Source organism: Hipposideros armiger, unplaced genomic scaffold, assembly GCF_001890085.2.
Source record: "Hipposideros armiger isolate ML-2016 unplaced genomic scaffold, ASM189008v1 scaffold_313, whole genome shotgun sequence".
Lineage (NCBI taxonomy): Eukaryota > Metazoa > Chordata > Mammalia > Chiroptera > Hipposideridae > Hipposideros > Hipposideros armiger.
In genome coordinates, this window is record NW_017731663.1 from 1264115 (window position 1) to 1285226 (window position 21112).

At 42.2% G+C, this 21112-nt stretch overlaps 1 protein-coding gene across 7 annotated transcripts in view; it reads right to left on the reverse strand.

Annotated features, from left to right (window-relative positions):
• Nucleotides 1-21112, reverse strand: part of ETS1 (ETS proto-oncogene 1, transcription factor) — a 137420-nt gene that overhangs the window by 62468 nt on the left and 53840 nt on the right. For 2 of the 7 annotated variants that reach the window (XM_019660188.1, XM_019660184.1), the window contains exon 1: nt 2607-2992. The exons of 4 other annotated variants lie outside the window; for them this stretch is intronic. In XM_019660188.1, the coding sequence (XP_019515733.1) occupies nt 2607-2688 (82 nt within the window). In that variant the 5' untranslated portion in view covers nt 2689-2992. Of the gene's footprint in view, nt 1-2606; nt 2993-21112 lie in introns of those variants that run through there. One more of the 7 variants, XM_019660186.1, reaches the window with a different exon arrangement.

A 21112-nucleotide genomic window follows, 5' to 3' on the forward strand; every position in this document is an offset into this window, starting at 1 on the left:
TCTCTCTCTCCCCCCCCCAGTCTCACATAATGGAAAGGGAAAAGGAGAGGGGGGGTCTGGTTTAATTATTTAAACCAGATAAGATCCCAAACTAGCTGTCTCCACACATAAGAAACTAAACAACCCAGAGAATCATTCTGACAAATATTTAAGTTACAGCTGTGGACACAAAGCCACGCTGCAAGAAGTTAAACTTTAAACACATGTCCTGTATGGTCTGATGGGCAAAGCAAATCCCCATTTACCCAGAGTCTTCTCCCTACAACAAAAGCAGCCAGCCTGGCCAATGTTTTTTCCATTCTTGCACCTGCAAGTTTAAGTTGCAACTGAAGTTTCTTTGCTGAGCTTTGCAAAGGTAACTTGCATATTACTCAAGGCAACATACACTGAGAAATTAGAAACAGGGGTTCATTTTACTTCAGCCACTGGCTCACTAGATATTCTTTAGATATTCTTGGGTAAGTGACTTACCTTCTCCGTGCTACTATTTCCCTCTTACCTGTCTGAGGTATGAATATAATATTCACATATATGCTACTAAACACCCAGAAAAAAATTAACTAACACTTAGTTATTATAGTCTCTCTATATTTTCAAGTTTCTCCTTTTATTTTCCCCAAGATAGTGCCAGAAATCACATCTCATTACAATGAATGACAGAAGACTGCCCAATTCCTCTGACCAGTTGAAATCTGTACTGAAGGCTGCTGACAAAATATGATCAATGGCTTGTAGACCTTTTTTGAAAAAGAGAGGCATATAAAGGCACTTATTATAATGGATGTGACTGGAGCATTAGACCTTACTCTACCCATTTTACAGATGGAAGAACTAAGGGAAGTTACATGGCCAGGGTTCATTTTTATCAATACTCAAAAAAACAGCTCAATATACTGAAAATCTCTAATATTTGATATTAAATCACCCTCCCCCCGCACCACCACCCCCAAAAAAAATTGTTTCAGCTGTTTACTGTAATCAAAAACCTGTGCTGCCAGGGACTCTTCCTCATTCCCAGCACACAAAATCCACGTAGGTGTGTGGACTGACATATCCACACGATATTTCCCAGATGACCCAATCTGTCTCTTCTCCATAAACACACATATAAACAAGCCATTCTGAAGGGAAAGACCTATTAGTTGAGTTTATATCTCAGCTTGGAACTATCCTTTCATTTCTTATATATATGGTTTGAATCAGTTGTGAGTAACAGAATTTATTCTGGCTTTCTTGAACCCCCAAATGCAACCATCATAGCGACATCATTTCTGAATTGTAGGTCTAAGTGCCTGAAACGTCTCTATGGTTCTAGATGATCTCAGTATTGCTCTCACCATCCATCGTCACCCTTGTGACAACAAACAACTTAGCCTTCTTTGTACAGTTCCCAGTTGTCAATACTGAGGTTGAATGTTAGGGGGTCTAAGAGGGGAGGACATGGCCATGTCTTTAGTAACATTTCTGCAAGACCTCCAAATGACAAAACATCGGCTTGGCTTCTGTTGAAAGTTTAAGCAGATTCACAAAGACTTAAAAATAAGCAACTATTTCTGGCAGAGGCAAAGAAGTGTTTGCCATGGGGAGCAGCAGCTAAACTTATTGATAATCACATACAACACAGCAGCACATTAAGGCAATTCATTATTTTCCAGAAAGCATCACCTTTTCTCTGTATCTTTCTATATACCTTGACCTCCAAAATCACTACTCTCTAAGGATAGCTGGCAGTTCCCTATCCTAAAAGAAAGCATATTTTCTTCTTAAACTGCATTGATTCCAAGGATTCCGAAGGACCAGACTCCATTAAACTGCTTAGCACCAAAAGCTGTGCCTAAGACAAAATGAAATTTCTTTCCTATCCCTTTCTTCTTCAAATCCTTCAAATCGAAGAGCTGGATAACACCACCAACCAAAGACCCAAAGTCACATTTAGTGTTGGGATGTTTTCCCTCTTCTAACACATCTTTGGTACCAGAGGACAAATTCATGGCAGATTAGAAAGATGGATAAACTGAATGATCTGCGTGGACAGAATCAGGATATTCCCTGAAGTTAAGATGATCATCTTAGTTGCCCTCCCATCTCCTTGTCCTCAACCCAGAAAAGAGGAGCTAGAAAGCAAGGGGACATGTGACAGGGGAGCTCAGGAAGGCAAGACATTTGAAAATGTGCTTGAAGACGTGCCACTTAGCCACCGTTTTGGCTCTTACTGCCCAAGGCCCTCCATCCAGCTCCAGTTCTGGGGGATGCAGGGTCAGGGGAATGATGTCTTCGGTGGCAGTGTCCATCCCCCCAACATTAAGGAATGAGGCCAGAGGGTTCTTGCTCATTTGGTAAAATAAAGAAGCAGGAATGGGGGTGCCGGACATTCTATAAGCTTTTTTCCCACTCCTCACAAGAACACAGCTGTGAAAATAAATACCACCCCCCAAACAAGGGTCTCAGGCCACCAACAGTCCTCCTCTTCTCTGCCTCTCTCCAGCGGCCACCAGCACTGCCCCATCAGGCACTGCCTGGAAGGAAATCGTGGGGGGTGGGGGGAAGAGAAGCGGAGGAGACCCCAGCAGAGAGCTGGGGTGGGCGCCTCTGCAGTCACCACTCACCCGGGGAGGGGAAAAGCTCCAGGTCGACTTTTTCCGTCTTGATAATGGTGAGAGTCGGTTTGAGATCGACGGCCGCCTTCATGGTGCCAGCAGTGGTGGACGGATAGGATGATAGTAAGTTTGCTGTTATTCTTGTTTTTCTTTTTAATGGGAATTCGTAACAGGGGGAAAGGGGACGGGGGGGCAATCCGACTTTCTTCCCTAAAATCTCAAATTCCCGCTGACTTTCCCCTGCGCCCAGAAGGTGCGCCTGGCACTCTCCGGGCAAGTTGGCACTTTGCGGGAAAGTGCGCGCGCTCCGGGTCCCAGGCTCGCCTGCGCCGCGCCGCTCCCACCTCGCCCGCGCCCGCTCCCTCTGCTCGGCTGCCCGCTGCCTCCGCTCGTCCCCGCTCCCCTGAGCCGCTTGCCTGCCCTCCCTCTCGCGCGCGCTCTCCCCTCCTCTTTAGGGCGTTTCTCGCGGCCCAGAGCTCAGAGCCCAGAGCCCAGAGCTGGGTCTACGCCCCCCCCCTGCCCCCCCTCAATCCCCCAGGATCTCCGCGGGGGGGAGCGGGGAGGCGGGGCGGCCCGGGGGGCGGGACCAGGACTCGTGGCCAATCACTAGCGGTCGCCCAAAGCGAAAGGAAGGTGGGCGGAGCTGCGGGCGCCAACTCGCTCCTCCAAGCCCCGGAGCGCCGAGGAGCAGCAACAGTCAGGGGCGCGCAGCCGGCGGGCAGGGGCTCCCTGGCAAGGGCGCGCAGGGTTTGGGGAGAGCAGGCTGCGTGCAGAGGCTCTCCAACCACTTCGGGAAAGTCCCCCTGATTCTCCACGCATTCTTGAGGAGTTGGTCACCCGCTCAGGCCCCCTCCCGGTAGCAGCATAGTTTTCCTAGTGCGTGTACATCATTCATTCACGAACACTGACACACAGGACGTGAGGCATGCGGATGAAGGGGCGTGCGTGCGAGCAGGCGCAGGAGACTGGAGAGCCCATGTCCTCAGAGGGCTTTAGGAATATTGGACTCCAGCGGGTTAATGAGTCAGGAATCGGGACTTTGTTTCTGGAGAGCCTTTGATTTTTCAGAGTCCACTCGTGAAATCGTTCAGAAAAGATGGACCTGTCCTTGATAAGCACCAAACCCAGGGCAGCCTACTGGAGACCCCAAAACAAAGGCCCAAATTCCACTGTATCACTGGGGGAGTTGAGAACAGGGCCCCCAAACTAGAACCCAGTCCTGGGCTTTCATAAGCTTTCATTTTACCTACAGCAGTGGTGTTGTGGAAGGGGAAGCTATTATTCTGTCCCTCTAATTATGTCACCATTAGCCAAAGTTTTGTCCTTCCGTTCATAGACTCTCCTCTGCTAGATAAAACTGACAACCCTACCACTACTACCACCAAAAAAGTGATGTAAAGGCTCTGTGGCTTTGAGTTTCTGGAGTACATCATCTCCAGCCATGACAGAACCAGAGTGCACAGCCACTGTTCCAGCGGGAACTTCAGAACACTTCAGAAGCCACAACATGGTCCTAAATGATTGATGATTTGCCATGAATACATTGATTGTCATAAGTGGAGATAGTTGGTCCTAATTAGTAAATCAACCAGTAGATATAAAGGTACATACATCTGCACCCAAGCAGAGCCACAGCCAGACATTGAGATCTATCTTTGAGTAAAATTTTTCTGTACAACCTCGGAGAAAGTTATTTTTAATATTTTTCCCTGATTTCTAAGCATATGTTGAACTCCCACCACCTGCCTGTAACTGTAACCTCTGCCTCTGATAAGTTTTAATACACCTGCTTACTTACCGTTGTCTAATCCCAGCTTTGTCTCCTTGAAGCATTTGTGACTTGCACATTTCCTACAGCAAATGAGGGAAGGAGCCAGGAAAAGAAAATAAATCTTGAGCTTCTGGTTCACACTTCAGATTGATTATGCCCCTCCTTCAGTAACCAGAGGAAAATATTCGTATGCGATAATTCTAATTTTTGAAGGATTGTTGTAATCCAGCTGTGGTTCTAAAAGGTATGAGAAAGCAATGATGGCCCCCAGATGACAAGAACACACATTTCTGATCCGGGGAAAAGCTGCAGGATACAGCTGATGAATGAATTGTATATTCACACACCCAAATGAACAGCAAAGAAAAGGATCTCCAGCCATTTCTGCCTTACCCACTAAGAATACATCAGCAGAAGAACTGAGCAAATCAAATGTTGTTTTGAGGGCTTTTGTTTTATTGATGTTGTTTTAAGAAAAAAAATTTTTTTTTAATTCAAGTATGAGGACTTCTCTATTTTCAAAAGCAGCTTCCTGAGAACAAGTGCTTTCTCTCTTCCCCAGTTGGCTCCTCAGGTTTCTTCTCCAGGCTAGCCAAACACTGCTGCTAACACCCCCTACCCCCAACCCAAATTAGATACTAGAAGAGCCCTCCCTGATTAAACTGTAAACACTTTTCACTTTAGCAGTGGGGCGATTTATTCCTTCAATTCTTCAACAGTGACAACTCCACTTGTCAATCATCCTTTTCTAACAACAGTCCTAAAGCACAGAAGCTCAAAATGTTTGAAGGTCCCAGTCAAGGAACGGGGTTGGGTAAAACAGCAGCATTGGGGAGACAGACAAAGGCCACCATAGACCTCCAAGAAGGTTACTTCTACGTGAGCTAATCATGAATATTGACGTTATCAGAAGTTAGGCATCTAACCTCAGATCCCGTTGAAATTTTGCTTGGGACAAGGGGCACTAATATGGCAAGTTAAGATATTGTAAGAATCCCACTTGATTAATCAATTTTGATAAATGAAAATTGTATTCTTTTTAGGACACAAGTAGATTTTTCTACATGCTTTTAAGACTTTTGATGCCATTTCCGTCTTACCACACCCTAAATAAACAATGTCTAGCCCAGTGCCTGAAACATTGCAGATGCTCAATAAATATGTGTTGAATGATGAACTATCAACTTCCTGGACACTGTGGGCTTCTACTTTGCCACCAACTCTTTCTAATTCAAAGTCTAAGTGCGTTTGATAATCTATGGCTGGTAAAGATGAACTAAAAAGTGTCAGTGACTCTGCCTCTAGGTCTGCTCTTTGTCCCGCATGGCAGAGCAGAGCCTCTTTTCCGCAGCACCCAGGCTTCGCTTGTGCCTAAGCTTCCCCACCAGCAAAACAAGATCAGCTGGGCCTTGCCTTCCATCCACTTGGGCAAGTTGTTTCTAGATGATAGCTGATTCTTAAAGCATTCAAAAAAAATCAAGCTAAACTATGATGCTAAAATACTTTATTAGAGGTAAATGCAAAAACATTCAGACCACTAACGGCTGACCCATAACAAGTTTATGACTCACAGATGTTGATTTACTACTGGTTTAAATGTAAGATTTAAAAAAAAATCCTCATTTAACAACCTAAGTTTGTGGTTGTTTTTCTCAGAGAAAAAGCAACAGTCCCTGTCACACACAGAAACAGGCTTCTGAAGCTTAACTCTAAAGCAAGTGGTTTCTATTTGATAAGTTGAGTCATTAAAAAGCACACGGAGAAAGAAAGATGCCTGGGGCTCCGATATCCACCATTATCAAGCAGCAATAAAATGGAAAATTGGAGATAGAAAGGAAAATGAAAATAACTCTCTTAATTAAACTCTGGTGTCAAAAGGCCTTAGGGTCAGTTCAAGAACCCAAGTGGGGGACTCAGAACTGTGCTGTTGCTGACTGCAGGCTGGCTCTGTGACCTCACCAAAGCCACTTAACCTTTTTGTGTCACAACCTCATCTCTGTTTCAGGGCATAAAATCACCCCTGGCTCTCCCTACCATGTAATACAGACTCATTAGCTATTGTTTAGATGGTACAATAAACAATGAGCGATAAGAGGGGCTGCAGTTAGGAGGGAAGCCGGGAGGAGGGATGGGCAGGGAGAGGGAAGGATTGGGGGCCTGTTTGCCTGGAAAAGCTCTCCACAATAAAAGCAAGATGAGAATGAATAGTGTCGGCTCTGGAATAAAACTCAGGTTCAAATTCTCACCCTACCAACGCACTGGCTGAATTACTACACGTAAGTCACACAATCCCGAAACTCGGTCCCCCCATGTATGAAGTAGGGATAGTCATAGCACCCACCATGTCGGGTGGTTTGGAAGATGAATGAGAAAATGCATGCAAAGCGATTAGCACAGTGTCTGAGTCAGAAAAAGTGCTCCGCTAATATTAAATCATTGTTACTGCTATTAAGATCCAGTATAAGGTAGGTTATTTGAGAAATCATATTAAATCTATTCTCTATGGTCACCCTCTTTACAGAGGCGCCTGGACCCTCTATTTACCTGAACTAGCTCTGTAGCGAGATAGGGAGAATTATCATGTTTAATTTAAAAATCTCCCCCAAGCTCCTCCCTCAGTTTCTGATTTGGGAACACACCCAGCTTTAGTCTCAGTTGGGAAATTCCAGCACTACCTGATTAGAAGAGAAAAATGCAGATTCGTATTTGTTTTAAGAGTCACGGGAAAACTATGGTTCAAATTCAGAAGGAAGACCACATTTGTGGTTCCTCTTTGACAAAACCTGAGGTCTTGGCCCTGTCACATGTGAACACTAGATACGAGTCTTGTAGAGAGAGAAAAAAATAATGAACTCGAGAGAGTCATTCTGCCCAAGGCCACACAGCCTGAAAACGGCAGTGTCAATTCTAGAGCGGGGTCCCCCTGATTAAAGTTCTCTCCGTGGCAGCTCCTTATGTTTACAGATAACACAGTTGCAGGAAAAGTCACTGTCATTCAGCTTGGTCTGTGACCAGACACTCCTGAGACACGAAGCAGGATACCATGTACACACCGGAACAGATAGATGATAAAACATTTGTTTAGAAATATATCTTTTTTTAGAAATAAATTTCTAGAAATGTGACCATCTTCTCTGCACTGAATGTGTTGCCTTTGGGCAAGTACATTGCAGAATAATCACACTATCATTCCCTGTGGGAGACAGCTTGGCATGGGCTGTCAGGAGAAAAGTGGCCTGGGTTGGCTCTATTGCCATCTGCAGTTTCTTTAGGCTGTAATTATGAACCATTCAGCTGCATCTGCAGCCCCAACAATGTGGGATGGATTGGCCCCATCCACAGACCAAGCGACATTTTAAAATCTACCAGTTTAGACATCACGTATTCCTCTTGCAGCAAATCAGACCCCAATCACACAAAAAGAGGTGAGGAGCTGCCTGTCAAGGTGATTGGGTTCCAAGGCTTCCTCCACGCCCAGCATCAGTTTGCTTCCCCAAAGCAGCCTGAGCATATTTCCTGGGAATGTTGCTCCCTCCTGGGCCGGGATCATGCAGAATGCAAGCTGTCTCATGAGCCGTTGGGGATCATGCAATTTGGATTCCAATTTAAGTTGTCTTAAATTGGCCTCTGGAGGAGGTACAGGGATGATGGCATTAGCATAGATGGCAGGAGAACCGATGGTCTTTAATAACGTGGCAGAAGCGGAAAACCAGGCTCCTAGTAAGGAGCTCTGCACCCCTGAGAACAGGATCCCGGCCCCTCCCCAGGATGCAGGTGGTTTCATCTGCTGGAAGACTGAGGCTCTCCTCTGATCTTACCCTGCTCTGCTCTTCGGTTACAAAGACAACACCAGACTTCAAAACAGATGTTCTCTGCAGTTGTGGTCTGAATCTTAAATTAAGATAATTTTATTGTGGAATCTTCCCCCTTCTCCTCTCCCTTTCATTTTGAAATGCCAAGTCGATTGCCCCAAAGGACTAGCATTTACCACCCTAGAGATGAAGGCGCAGATGGGGGTGGAGAATTTCTCCATCCTGTTCTTGATACTGGAAGCCAGGCCAAGGAAGCAGGTAGCACTAGAAAAGGAAGAAATATCCTTGACAGGAAAAGGGACTATCGTATAGGAGGAAACAGTAGAAAGACTCTCATCTGAGAACAGTGGAAGGTTAAATGAGGGGGGAGGGGAGCATGATGAGGTAGAGAGTTACAGTGATCCTATGTCCTTACCATTCTGGGACTTAAATCCCCAAGATTCCAAAATGAAATTAAGGCCTGGCGATGTATGCAGTACTTCATAGAGCCAATTTAATTGTCCTGCATGACCAATAGTTATGGAATGACAATAAAACAAATCAATGGGAGGTCTTCAAGCTGGAAGAGTTGCAAAGGACCCAGAGTGGAAGGGAGGTGACAGGGTCTCAGGAGGTCACAGAAGATGCAAGGGAAGGTCAAGCCAAAAATCTACACTGAACACAGAGGCTATTCCTTACTCTTTCCCCCACATGGACATTTGCCCTATGCAAAGAATTTTCCTCCCCATTCTCACAACGTGCCCCTGAGCACACCCCTAGTGCCTATTTGAACGTGCATGTCTGCCTCCCGCGCTGCCTGAAGACAGCAACTAGCTCCAGTCCTCATTATAAGCTAGGTGGCTCAGCTCAAGACAGTGGGAGCTCAATGTTGATTATTTCATTCATGAACAGATAATTTCCTAACATTCCAAATATGAATTTTAACTCAGATATCCGTTTTTTGTTGTTGTTGTTGTTGTCTAATGTGAAACCCAAAGTTCCTCAAAGTTTAAGACTAAATTGCTAACCAAGTGACTCTTTTCCAACTAAAAGGCCTTTATAAACTTTTATTCTGCTCGTCTCATTCCCTGCCTCTATCCCCTTAAAGGAAAATGTTACCTAAGGCCACCATATTCATTTTATTTTTCACCTGAGCATAGGCGGGTATAGCTGTTTGTGAAAAATGTCATTTGGCTCACCACAAAACAAACCAGTAGTTTGGTTCTTGGTCTGAACTCTTACACAGCATGCTGTTCATAGTCTCAAACTGATGCTCAGAAACAGCCTTCAGGAATTTCTGAACTTTAAGTTGAATTTTTCATTGCACTGATAATCATGAAGGCAAGATATACCTGCTATATCTCTAATTTGTAAGATAAAAGAATACATAAAATAAACCCAATTTTCTCCATCTTTGTGAGGAAGAATAGACTGGTAGACGCTTTACAGGGAGCCCAGAGCCTGTTACAAATCCCCTTCACCTTCTCAAATTTACTATATAACTGGTCAGGTCCCCAGAAGCACCGCATTTTTGGAATCCTTTGGACATACTCTTGGCATCCCCTACAATGAAGACGGGGAAGGGCTGTGAGTGGGGATGGGAACGGGGAGGGCAGGGAGAGTCAGCTAAGCCACTACCACCTCACAGGTGGTGCAGAAACGCATAAAGAAAGCCTGACCTCTCTTGCCAGCTGGACTGTAGCAGCCTACCCATCTCTGCAATTAGTTATATCTGCTAATGGATAATGGAGATGTGGCAACAGGAAAACAGGCTCACCTTAAACCATAGAAACCAAGGAAATACTGGGTTTGGTTAGGGTCCACCATTGCAGCTGAGCTGTGATGGGAATCATGAACACACATTATTTTAGATCACTTCCTCCAGACCTAGGCCCATATACCACGCCCATGAAAACATGGTATGTGCCACACTGAGAACATCGTACTAGCCAGTAAAACTGGCACTCTTTGAGTACATCATTATAGTCATCTACAAACTTCTCATGCAGGAATCTATTTCTGCCTTACCTTTAGCATCCTTCACTGCACAATGTTAGTGGGGCCTAATAAATTAATACAAATCCTCCCTTTGCCAATGCGGAATCTAATAATAGAAGAGCACTTTAAAACTCCCTTGCTGTTTCAAACCTCTTTTTGTCTGTGTGCTATCCTGAAAAATGTGCCCAGAATCTGAGTTTCCTAAATATATAGGAAGATAAATCCATAAAAACAACTCTAGGGAGTCTAGTATAATTATTCCTATTTAGAATTTATTGAGCACCAAATATGTCACCAATAAAAAGTTGACAATTGAAAAACAACCTCAAGAAGGGATATGTCAGCTTCTCTGGGATTACAGCTCACATTTAATTCTCTGTTCTTAAGGGCCAGAAGGAGATGAAGCCTTCTTTAATTTACAGGAAGCCAGCTGTGTGCTCTCTCCGCATCTTGCATCACCCCTTGTGAAGGAGTCAGAATGTAGTGGATGGTCCTGGCAATGACGCATGAGGTGGAACAGACCCCAGCTCACATCTCATCTATCTGGATTGGCTCCTATACAATGAAAACCTTTCTTTCTTCAAGTCGGTGAAGAGGAGAAAAGCAAATCCAACCCGTGTGACATGCAAGAAGGCGCCATTTAATCAGCCAGGCCTGTGAAGCACTTTCAAGCGTTCAGGGCTCGAAATCGTAGGTAATGATAGGTAATGTGGAGAATGAAGCAAGTAGAAAATATAGAAGTTACTTCTTCATGGAAATGTACTTCATCAGACTGATCAGAAACATGTGTTTTCCCCAGACTGGGAAACTATCTTGAAAGACTTCATCACAAAAAAGACCTTGGGTGGGAAGCGCCACAAGGGACCCTTCGGGGAGGAGGCTGGGGTGCAGCTGGTTGGGGAGTTGGCCACAGACTGTGGGAGGAAAGCACTCAGGGCAGGCAGCTCTCTTGTGGCAGGTTCCCAGGAGAGATCCCTTTCTAGATATTAAAAATTCTAAATAATGCTGAGAATTTTTAAAAATCAAAAAGATTATAGATTTTTCTTTCAGGGAATTCCACAGCATTGAGAGAGACCAGATGGCTGGCAACAACCATTCCAGATCCAGGAAAAGTCCAGCATCTCCAACACACACTCCTCATTTTCAGTGAGCTAACGTGTTCTCTTGTGGAGAATTTTTTTTTAACTGAATTGAATTGAATTGACTGAAGTGTGGAGGTAAGGAGACACTTCCAAATAAAAGTCTGCCATGCTTCATAGTAGCCCATACAAAGACCTGCAGTTTCTTGCCAAATTGACTAATCAGGCTTTGGTTTCCTAATTGTAGGGAATGCACTTCAACTCTAAAATAACTGAGGTGGCAATGTAGGAGATTGGGAAAGAACACGAGCTTTGGCAGCTGATAGACAAAGAGTTTGAATTTTATCCTGGCAGTTCTCCAGCTTTCAGTCCTTAGGCCTGAGAAAGCCTCAGTTTCCCCACCTATAGAATGGAGCTGATCACAGTATCCAGTTCACAAAGTTAAACTGGAATGTGGAATGAATGTGTGCCAAGTGACTTGCACTGTGTTGGATGCCGAGTGCACACTCAACAACACTGCACTGCTATTTTAAATTTGAAAAATCATAATTGTTACTTTGAATTTAGTGAGCATAAAATTTTCATGGAAGTTCATCCAAACTGTGGCATGTAGTATTCTCTGAAGATATTAGAATATGGGGGCCACTCTTGGTGTGTGCCATTAAAATCATTACATAATAATAAGGATAATTTTAGGTCTGAGGGTGCAAATTGCACAAATCCTGACACCAACCCCCTTGGATGAAAGGGGATTGATTCCTATTAATACAGATTTGAAATACGGTTATGGAAGTTCTCATCATATGTTCACAGCTACATTACACATTAGCAGCATAGAGGCATATGCACCCTCTAGGATTCCTCCCAGTATCAGATTCTCCCACTCTGGGTTGCAGGTGTGATACCCATTTGTTGATTTTTGTACCACCTGAGCAAAATAAGACCTTACACAAGTGGCAATGTCATTTGGCTTTCAAGCTGGTCAGTAATTGAGCAGAATCTTACATACTGTACAGCGCATACCCTATTTCATGCTGCTGGGGCATTCTCCAAACTAGCCCCACTTCTAGGCAGTACACCATTGCATTCACTTTATGGAAGTCTTTTCTTGTGTTACCTTACATTTTCCTTGACTAACTCTTGCTCTGACCGCCAAAAGTTTTCTTATAGCCTGACTTGTACTGTAAACCTGAACCTCTAGCCATCATCTCTCGTTGTGCCACACACATGCATTTAGCTACAGAATGCTGAACCCATGTAGCACTCCCTCTGAGCTTGGATTTGCTACCCAGAATTCAGAAGAAGTGTTTTACTTGCTGGTGTCAACAAGTTGACAAGTTGCTGGTGTCAACAAGTCAACTGCGCTGCCCAGTTGCCCCAAAGAACCTTAGGGAGCAGTATCTCCTATTGCCCCTTCTGCCACCAGCCTGCACATCACTGCTCCTATGCTGCCCTTTAGCAACACAGATATCACTATTTAGAGATCATCAGCTACATAATTTGTATTCTGGCACTACTAGTGCCTGGCACCTAGCCATCAGGGCTGGCAGCATGGAACACAGTCTCCGCACTAGTTGCTCACTCCATTTTGGCAAAATTAACACCACATCATTGGGAAAGTAGACTTAATTGGTTTTCTGGGGGTGCTTAGTTAAGTCACCCCACCTCAGCTCCAAGATGATTAAAGTGTAGCTTTGCCCTTTCTAACAAAGGTAGCAAGTAAATGATGGGGAACTACTCCAAAATGCACATGGCCGGGTCTCCTAGTTCTTTCTTTTTTTCCTAGTGACTTTGGGGAGGTTTGGGCACTGATCCTGCACACACAATACTGTTCTTGTTCTTCTTTTCTCTACAGAGCAGCCTTGAATAGCTCTGTCTAAAATTATAAGCAGGGGCAGCCCTAGGCTCCAAGAGATCAGAGCCCTCATGCTGGGCCTGAACAAAGACCCTGCTTTTCCCCAACAATTAGCCCTGCAAAAAGGGACAACTATCTCCCTCTATTTAAACCACCACGTGCCTTCAAGTCAGCCCATTGTAAAGTTAATTAAATAACACGCCTCTCTCCCCATGCAGGTCTCCTGATTAGTTTTTCTCTGTCCAAAACTTCGGCAAAACGCCTAGAGATAGACAAGTCAATGTTCCACTTCTCAGAAGCTTCCCCATCACCAACCCATAGCCTTTGAAAAGCCATTTTGTCAATATTGTTTCGTTTGTTCATTCTTCCCTAGCTCAGACCTTAGCTACCTCCAGCTTCACGGAGTAGATGAAATTGATATTATTTTAAAAATAAATAATTTGGGAAGGAAAAGTTTCTGTCACCATGTAAAACGCTTTGGTGTCACCATGTAAAAACCCACATCACAGTCCGAAAGTGCTGCCACTCTCGCCAGAGTGGAACATTGATGAAAGACTTACAACTTCAGTCTGAGAGCCTGGGCTACAGGCAGGTCTCCACCCCGGTAGACGTCCTCAGACCTGTATGTAAAGCTGAGGCTTCTCGGAAAGGTATCAATCATATAGGAAAGCAGAAATAAGAGAACACATTGCAACCAGAATTTTTTAAACATGACGTAGAAATAACAAATTCCTTCAAAGACTCCTTATTGCTAACCAGATGGAGTCCAAGCCTAGCCCAAAAGGTCAAAATTGGCCCCTGCCCACCAATCAACCACATTTCACGTCTTTCCCGCAGAGGGACCCTGCTCTCCAACAATCCTGGACTTGTTCGAGTCCCTTGAACACACCTTAGTGCTTCACCCTTGTGGGCACTTTAACAGGCTTTCCCCTTTCTGGAAATTCCTGGTCCACCTGTGCCAATCATCCATCAAGATACAGCAGCAAACATCACCACCTCCGCCCATGGTTTCCAGGCCCTTCCTGGATGTGATCCTGCATGTCCTCCTCTGCGTTCTCACAGCAAACTGCTTCAAGTCAGCACATACAGGCTCTGAAGGAGCATTCTTCACCTATCTCAGCCCTTCAAGGACAGGAAACATTGGACTCAAGTTTTAACTCCCAGCTTAAAACACAGTGACTTAGCCATAGTAACACAGTCACTGCTTAATAAATGTTGAAAGCGTAGGTAACTGAAGAAATGAATACACTAATGAGATAATGAATAAATGGATGAGTAAATAAAACAACCATTTGATTTTTCAATGTGATCTGAGGTAGTAAAATCAGGCCGACTGCCAGCTTCACTACAGATGGCCTGTGTGCTCGGAAAAGGGCATTCGTATTTTATGACACAGTTCTTTCCATTTGAAATAGTCTAATCGCATACACATACACACGCTTTTCAGATCACTTTTTGTTTTAATAATGAAATGGAAGACTAGGCTAGCCATTTCCTACATCTTTAACAGTTCTAGAGCTTAACTTTTCAAACCAACAACAGTCTTTGAGACTTCTAGCTAATTTAATCATTAGACCCTATAAAACATTTCCTTCCAAGTGTTTTTAAGAAGACTCACCAATCTTCTTGGACATTCTATACAAATGAGTAGATGACTAAATTATAAAGAAATCCCATATGATTTAAATTTCCCATGAAATACTCAGGGCCTCTAAATTAGCAGAAAAAAAGAAAGAAAAAAATTAAAGCACTTGGCAAAACAGAATTTAAACTCTGCCAAATCCCCAAACATTTAAAAACAGCCAAAGTCATTGACTGATTCCCATCCCTAAATCATAAAGCCTTGCAGCAAAAGTCCTTTCTGGTGATTCTTGTATAAATTCACTTCTCTCCATGATGACATTTGGGGTCAGTTCTTTCCTTGTTATTTTACTATCACAAGCTCAACTTTTTCTAATATTGGGGGGGAGGGGAGGGGTGCCTTTGATGTAAAGAGAGAAATTGAGGCATAAAAACACAGAGAAGATTCCATGATAATGCAACAGCCAGAACAGTAATAAATAATTATATCAACAAAAGCATTCGTAACTTTCAACCTGAGACCAAGGGGGAGAAAACACTGATTCATTTGGCAGTCACTTTCTGCTGGCAAGACTCCTACCTACTAAAGTGAAATACCCACTTCACAATGATCGTAATGGATTGAAAGATGTAAAATTAAATTCTGGCTGGCAAGAAGTTCTTTATTATCTGCCTTTACCAGAGTGCACCTCCATTCTAATATCTTGCCTTAAGGTAGACTCATTCAAGTCCTCTAAGATATGTAGAAAACAGGATAATAAATGAAGACAAATAGATCTGCATTTTTATATAGATCTGCCTCCTCAAGATACTGCTTGGTATGAATACAAAGCAGCCATTGAGCATTGAGCGTGTAAAAAAATCACACCTGTTAATTCATCAAGGACAGGTCAAATAAACTACATGGCAGGAATAAACTGTTACAACAGAGATAAACAGAAAACATGGTAGAAAGAAAAGAATGATTGGAAATGAATACAAGTGTGAGCGCCGTATTAATCAAATAGAAATATCAGATGCATATAATCAATGCACTTTAATCAAAGAGGAGGAACATAAGAAACATGTATTGTAAATGTGAACACTGTCATGGAGATATTGGGTACATTGGGTAAACACAACGTTATTAAGGTCTTGGAAAATAGCATACTTTATGCAGGATAGAATAGCTGCTTTCTAAATCCAATTAAGGCTTTGAATAATATTGCAAGAAACCTCTCTTTGGGAAGAGGAAGGGCTCAGAACAGACTAGATGGAGCAGCTGCATTGATAGTTCATGTCAATACATTCCAGTTAGCAGATTATTTAAGCAATGACTTCAGGGTAAGCTGGCCATGTAATTCTGCAAATGGGACCCCATAGAAAAACCATTAGGAGACATCCATTTCATGCTCTCTTCATAGAGTATGGATCATTTTAAATCCTTTATGTGCCAAACCTCAGAACTAAATGTGAGTAAGCATAGCTCCTTTCGTCTGATTGATATAACAGCATCGTGTGACTTTGTCTGGCCTGGAAGGTCACAAAGCACTTTCATCAACATCATTTTCTAGCACCTCTGAGAAATGTCTAGAAGGGCACACACCACAGCCTGCAGCCTGCAGTGACTGGCTACGGTAGAGACTCTCCAGTGTTTCGCACAACTCTGATCCAAGACAGCTGTACAAGATACTGAAGACACACATTGGCTCAGCTCTTTCAAATTATTCATACGTCCCAAATCACTCTGACCTGCCACTCAGGAAGCTTCAAATGTGGTTTCCTCCTGCTAAGTCTTTTGTCATCATTTGTTGGACTTCTCATGAGACCTTTTATCACTTATGTACCATAAGCCTTCAGAGTCATTATTTTCCCACCAAGAAACTCTGTTTAGGAGGAGAAGGAGGGAAGGCATGGTGGGGAAAAAGAGACTATTAATGCATTAACTCTTACCCATCTCCACTCAAAATAGGAATAAGTGAAGCTGTCATTGGGAGTACATGCAGTAGGATCCCAAGTGATGCATCTGCCTGAGCTCGAGGATGAATCAGAGGACAGAAATCAGGATTGGGGATTAAGGGAAAGGAGAGAAAGGGCTCAGCTCTCTTCCCATGGGAGCTAAGGGGCAAGGGAAACTGACATGAAGTAAACTCTTACACTCAGAACGGTCAGTGTCTGCCGAATATCTTCCTCACAGCTGCAGCAGGAAAATGTTGGGAAGCAGTACAAATAAGAGCAGCTGGTCACAAAACACGTATTCGTAATTTTTTTTATCTATAATGTATATTGGGATTTTATAATAACATGGTTGTAGACGCTTGACGGCAAGTAGGACATGCCATTGCACATACACAAACAATACATTCTGGAAAATATCTCATTGTTCTAAAGACACATAACCCAAATTCTTCACCAAAGGTCAAGCAAGCACCTGACAAAAGGGAGAAAGAGAAAAGAGATGGCGAAGAGGATTTGCAGGGTTGATTTGGGGTATAATATGTACTGACATCTCCAATATAAGAGGCATTTCTGCTTCTCTTGGATTCACAGCGGCTCTTCCTTCAAGATGGCTTAATTAAATATGTTAATTCTCTTCAAAGTCTTATATATATGGCAACTCTATAGATTCAGGATGTTTGCAAGATAACTGTTGGTGACTTTCTTTGAAACCTATCGATGATAAGACAAAAAAAAAACCCTAAAAATTAAACATAAATATTAATGTCTTGGGCAAACAAACTTGGATTAAATATTTATACAATTAATTCATAAAATTATGATGAAACTTTCCTAGAAACATCTGATGATTTTTTATCTTGGAATAAATACACTGAAGTATATTAAAAATTAAATAATGTTTCTTTCATTTTAATCATAATACAGGAGGTAAGGAAGAAGGGGTTATGTGCCTATTTAGAGATGAGAAAATTGATAACCATTTAGCTTAGCTAGATTTTCAGATTTTGCATTCTTCACAAATTACAATTTCTGTTGCCTTCTGGTTACTATTATTTCACATAACTTGCTCAGGGCCCTGCACAAGAGTCAGGCTGACCTGACCCCAAATTCAGGATCTATAATTTACCAATGGTGTAACTTTTGGCAAGTTACTTCAACTACATAAAGCTCAGATTACTTGTCTACGAAATGGTGTTAGTAATAACTGACAGAATTTTTTGATAAGATCTAAATAAGATAATGTATGTAAACTATTTGGCAGTACCTGGCTTAAAATAAACAGTAAATGGAAATTTGGGGAGGCTTTCTCAGGTTCAAAAAAAAAAAATTAAAAAAAAAACCACAGGCCAAAATTATTCATTCATCATAGTGAGCAATGCTGTAGAACCACTTAATACAAATGGTTATTTATTATTTATGCCATACATTAAGAAGTCAGTTCATATAGGTGATATATAAATATAAATATAAGTATATATATACATACACCTATATAGATTTTATATATATATATATATATATAAAATCTCTGTCTACAAAAGTACCAAGACAATGCGGAAAAAAATAATCTTTTTCACAAATACTGCTGGAACAAGATATACATATGCAAAAGAAAGAAATTGAACCCCCTCACACTATGCACAAAAATTAACTCCTGGTGGATCATAGACCTAAATATAAGAGCTAAAACTATAAAACTCTTATACAAAAACAAGGTTTACAAGAGTAAATCTTCATAACCTTGGGTTAAGCAATGATTTCTTAGTTATAACACCAAGAGCGTGCACACACACATACATATACCCTCACACACACAAATAGATAAATTGGGCTAATCAAAATAAAAACTTTTATGCTACAGAGAATAACATCAAGAAAATAAAAAGACAACCCATACTAGGGGAGAAAATATTTGCAAACCATGTATCTGATAAGGAACTTATGTCCAGACTAAAAAAGATATGTTACAACTCAATAATAAGATGACACCTGATTTAAAAACAAAGATTTGAACAGACATTTCTCCAAAGAAGATATACAAATAGCTAATAAGCATACAAAAAAATGATCAACATAATTAATCATTAAGGAAACGTAAATCAAAACCACCATGAGCTGCTACTCCACATTCACTATGAGAGCTATCAAAAAGACAGATAATAACAAGTATTGATGAGGATATATAGAAACTGGACCCCTCATTCATGGCTGGTGGGAATGTAAAATGGTGCAACCACTTCAGAAACCAGTTTGTCAATTCCAAAAATACACAGTTAAACACAGAGTTACCATATGACCCAGCAATTCCACTCCTAAGTATATACCCAAGAGAAATGAAAACATGTCCACACCAAACCTTATACATAAATGTTCAGCATTATTTATAATAGACACAAAGAAAAACAACCCAAATGTCCATTAAATGATGGATAAATGAAATGTGGCATATCCATATAATGGAATATTATTTGCTGATAAAAAGGAATGAAGTACTGATATATGCTATGACATGGATGAACTTTAAAATAGTGAAAGAAATCAGTTACAAATGCTATATATGACTCCATCTCTAAGAGAAGTCCAGAATGGACAAATTTATAAAGATGAAAATTAGACCATTGGTTACTAGGACATAGGGGTGGAAGGATGAAAGAGAATAGGACTAACTGCTAATAGGTGTGGAATTTCCTTTAGGAGGAACAACACTGTTCTTGAATTAAACTGTGGTGATGTTTGTGCAATGCTGTCAATACATTTAAAAACCTTAAATTGTACACTTTAAATGGGTGAATTGTATAGCTTGTGACTTATATCTCAATAAAGGTTATCTAAGTGAAGTTGTTTAAATAAAACCCCTCTGCCTTGCAAAGGTGATGGGAAGACAAATAAAAGAGAAAGAATTTCCTATCATCCAGTAAAGTCTGCCCTGTGGAGTGTATGAACATCATCTCAAGACCATTTGCTTAACCAAAGTTCAGTGGAAAAACGTCTAACATTTCAATGACCTTCTTTTCTAAACTTCCTAAGTGGCTTAGAGAGAGGCTGCCCAGGAAACTCCAAATGGAACCTAAAAATATTATCTCCTGGCTTTATAAACATTAGGAACGCTAATGAAGTGAGGAGCAGCAGACCTAGCGAATGGAACATTTCACTCAGGTTGGGAGGCACGAGCAAAATCTACACTCATCTCTGAAAGGCAGGCAGGAAGGCCCAGGAGGGGCCAGACTGAGGCCAGGGAGGTGAAAATCAACACAGGGTACAGAAGGAAAGAATAACATTGAACAAGGATACATAAAGCAGAGCAAGAGTGACCACATTCTAAATATCAGTAAAGCAACCCCTGTTCAAATCAAACTCTGTCCTCATTCTGCTGACCAAGTTTGGACAAATGAGTGCCTCTCGTGGAAAACTCCCTCCACCTTCACTTTCACACAGTTTGGAAAGAGGCCACAGGGAGAACCATGCTGTGTTGGTCTTTCCTTCTCATTCCCGCTCTCTTGAGTCTGCCTGACTGCCAGTGTGTTTAGGTCTGCCTCAGCTCCCTTCAAGGCTATTTGATGCTCCTTGAGGACAAATGTGACACCTACTTTGTAGCCCCACTACCATGAAGAATAAGGGCTCAATATGTGTTCATTGTTGAGGGACACAATAAAGGTGGTCGAGTGTAAGCAAGACCTAAATGTAGTCTAAAACGTTGCATTACCTCTGATCCAATTGAGGACCAAGGCACTAACCACCCCTCCACTAGCTATGACATACTTGGACAACCAGGATATACGAGTATTTACCATATCCTCAGCTCTGTGGCCAGTATTGGCTACATACTAGGAATATAGAAATAAAAAATAAAGTCCTCTGGCTTCAGAGGGAGAGGAAACAGAACACAAAGAGCTTTCTGGGCCAATTTTTGAATTTTGTTCTGAAGGATCTGGGGTTTTATTATTGTTGTTTTTAATTTTAGCAACTTCTTAACTGATTTTAAAATCCTGGCTAGTTATCACAAGTATCCTGACAGATGAATTTAATAACCCTGGTTTGTTTATCCAACCGACCTTAACTGAGTGCCTAGGACAATTCAAGCACTCTGCTAGATATTAGGAACATGACAAGGAAAAAGGCCTGCCCTCAGGATACACATGGACTAACAGGGAAGACAAAAGTCAGTGATTGCAACACAGTGTAATGATCTCTACAATACAGGTACTCACTGGTATTGGGGGGACACAATTAGGGCCTGAACTAAGGTACTGACAATAGTAATAGAAGAGATGGGACGAATTCAAGAGATATTTAAGAGATAAAGTTGACAGGACTTGTGACCAACTAAATATGAGGATATAGTGGTCATTTGCTGCTTTTAGCTTCCTAGAGTTTTCCCTTCTTCTAGTACAGGATCCCTCCCACTTCTACTAAAGCAGAGAGAGAGTAGGGTGAGGAGAAGAGGAAAAAGAAGGAGGAAGAGGAGGAGGAGGAGGAGGAGGAGGAAGGGGAGGAGGGGGAGG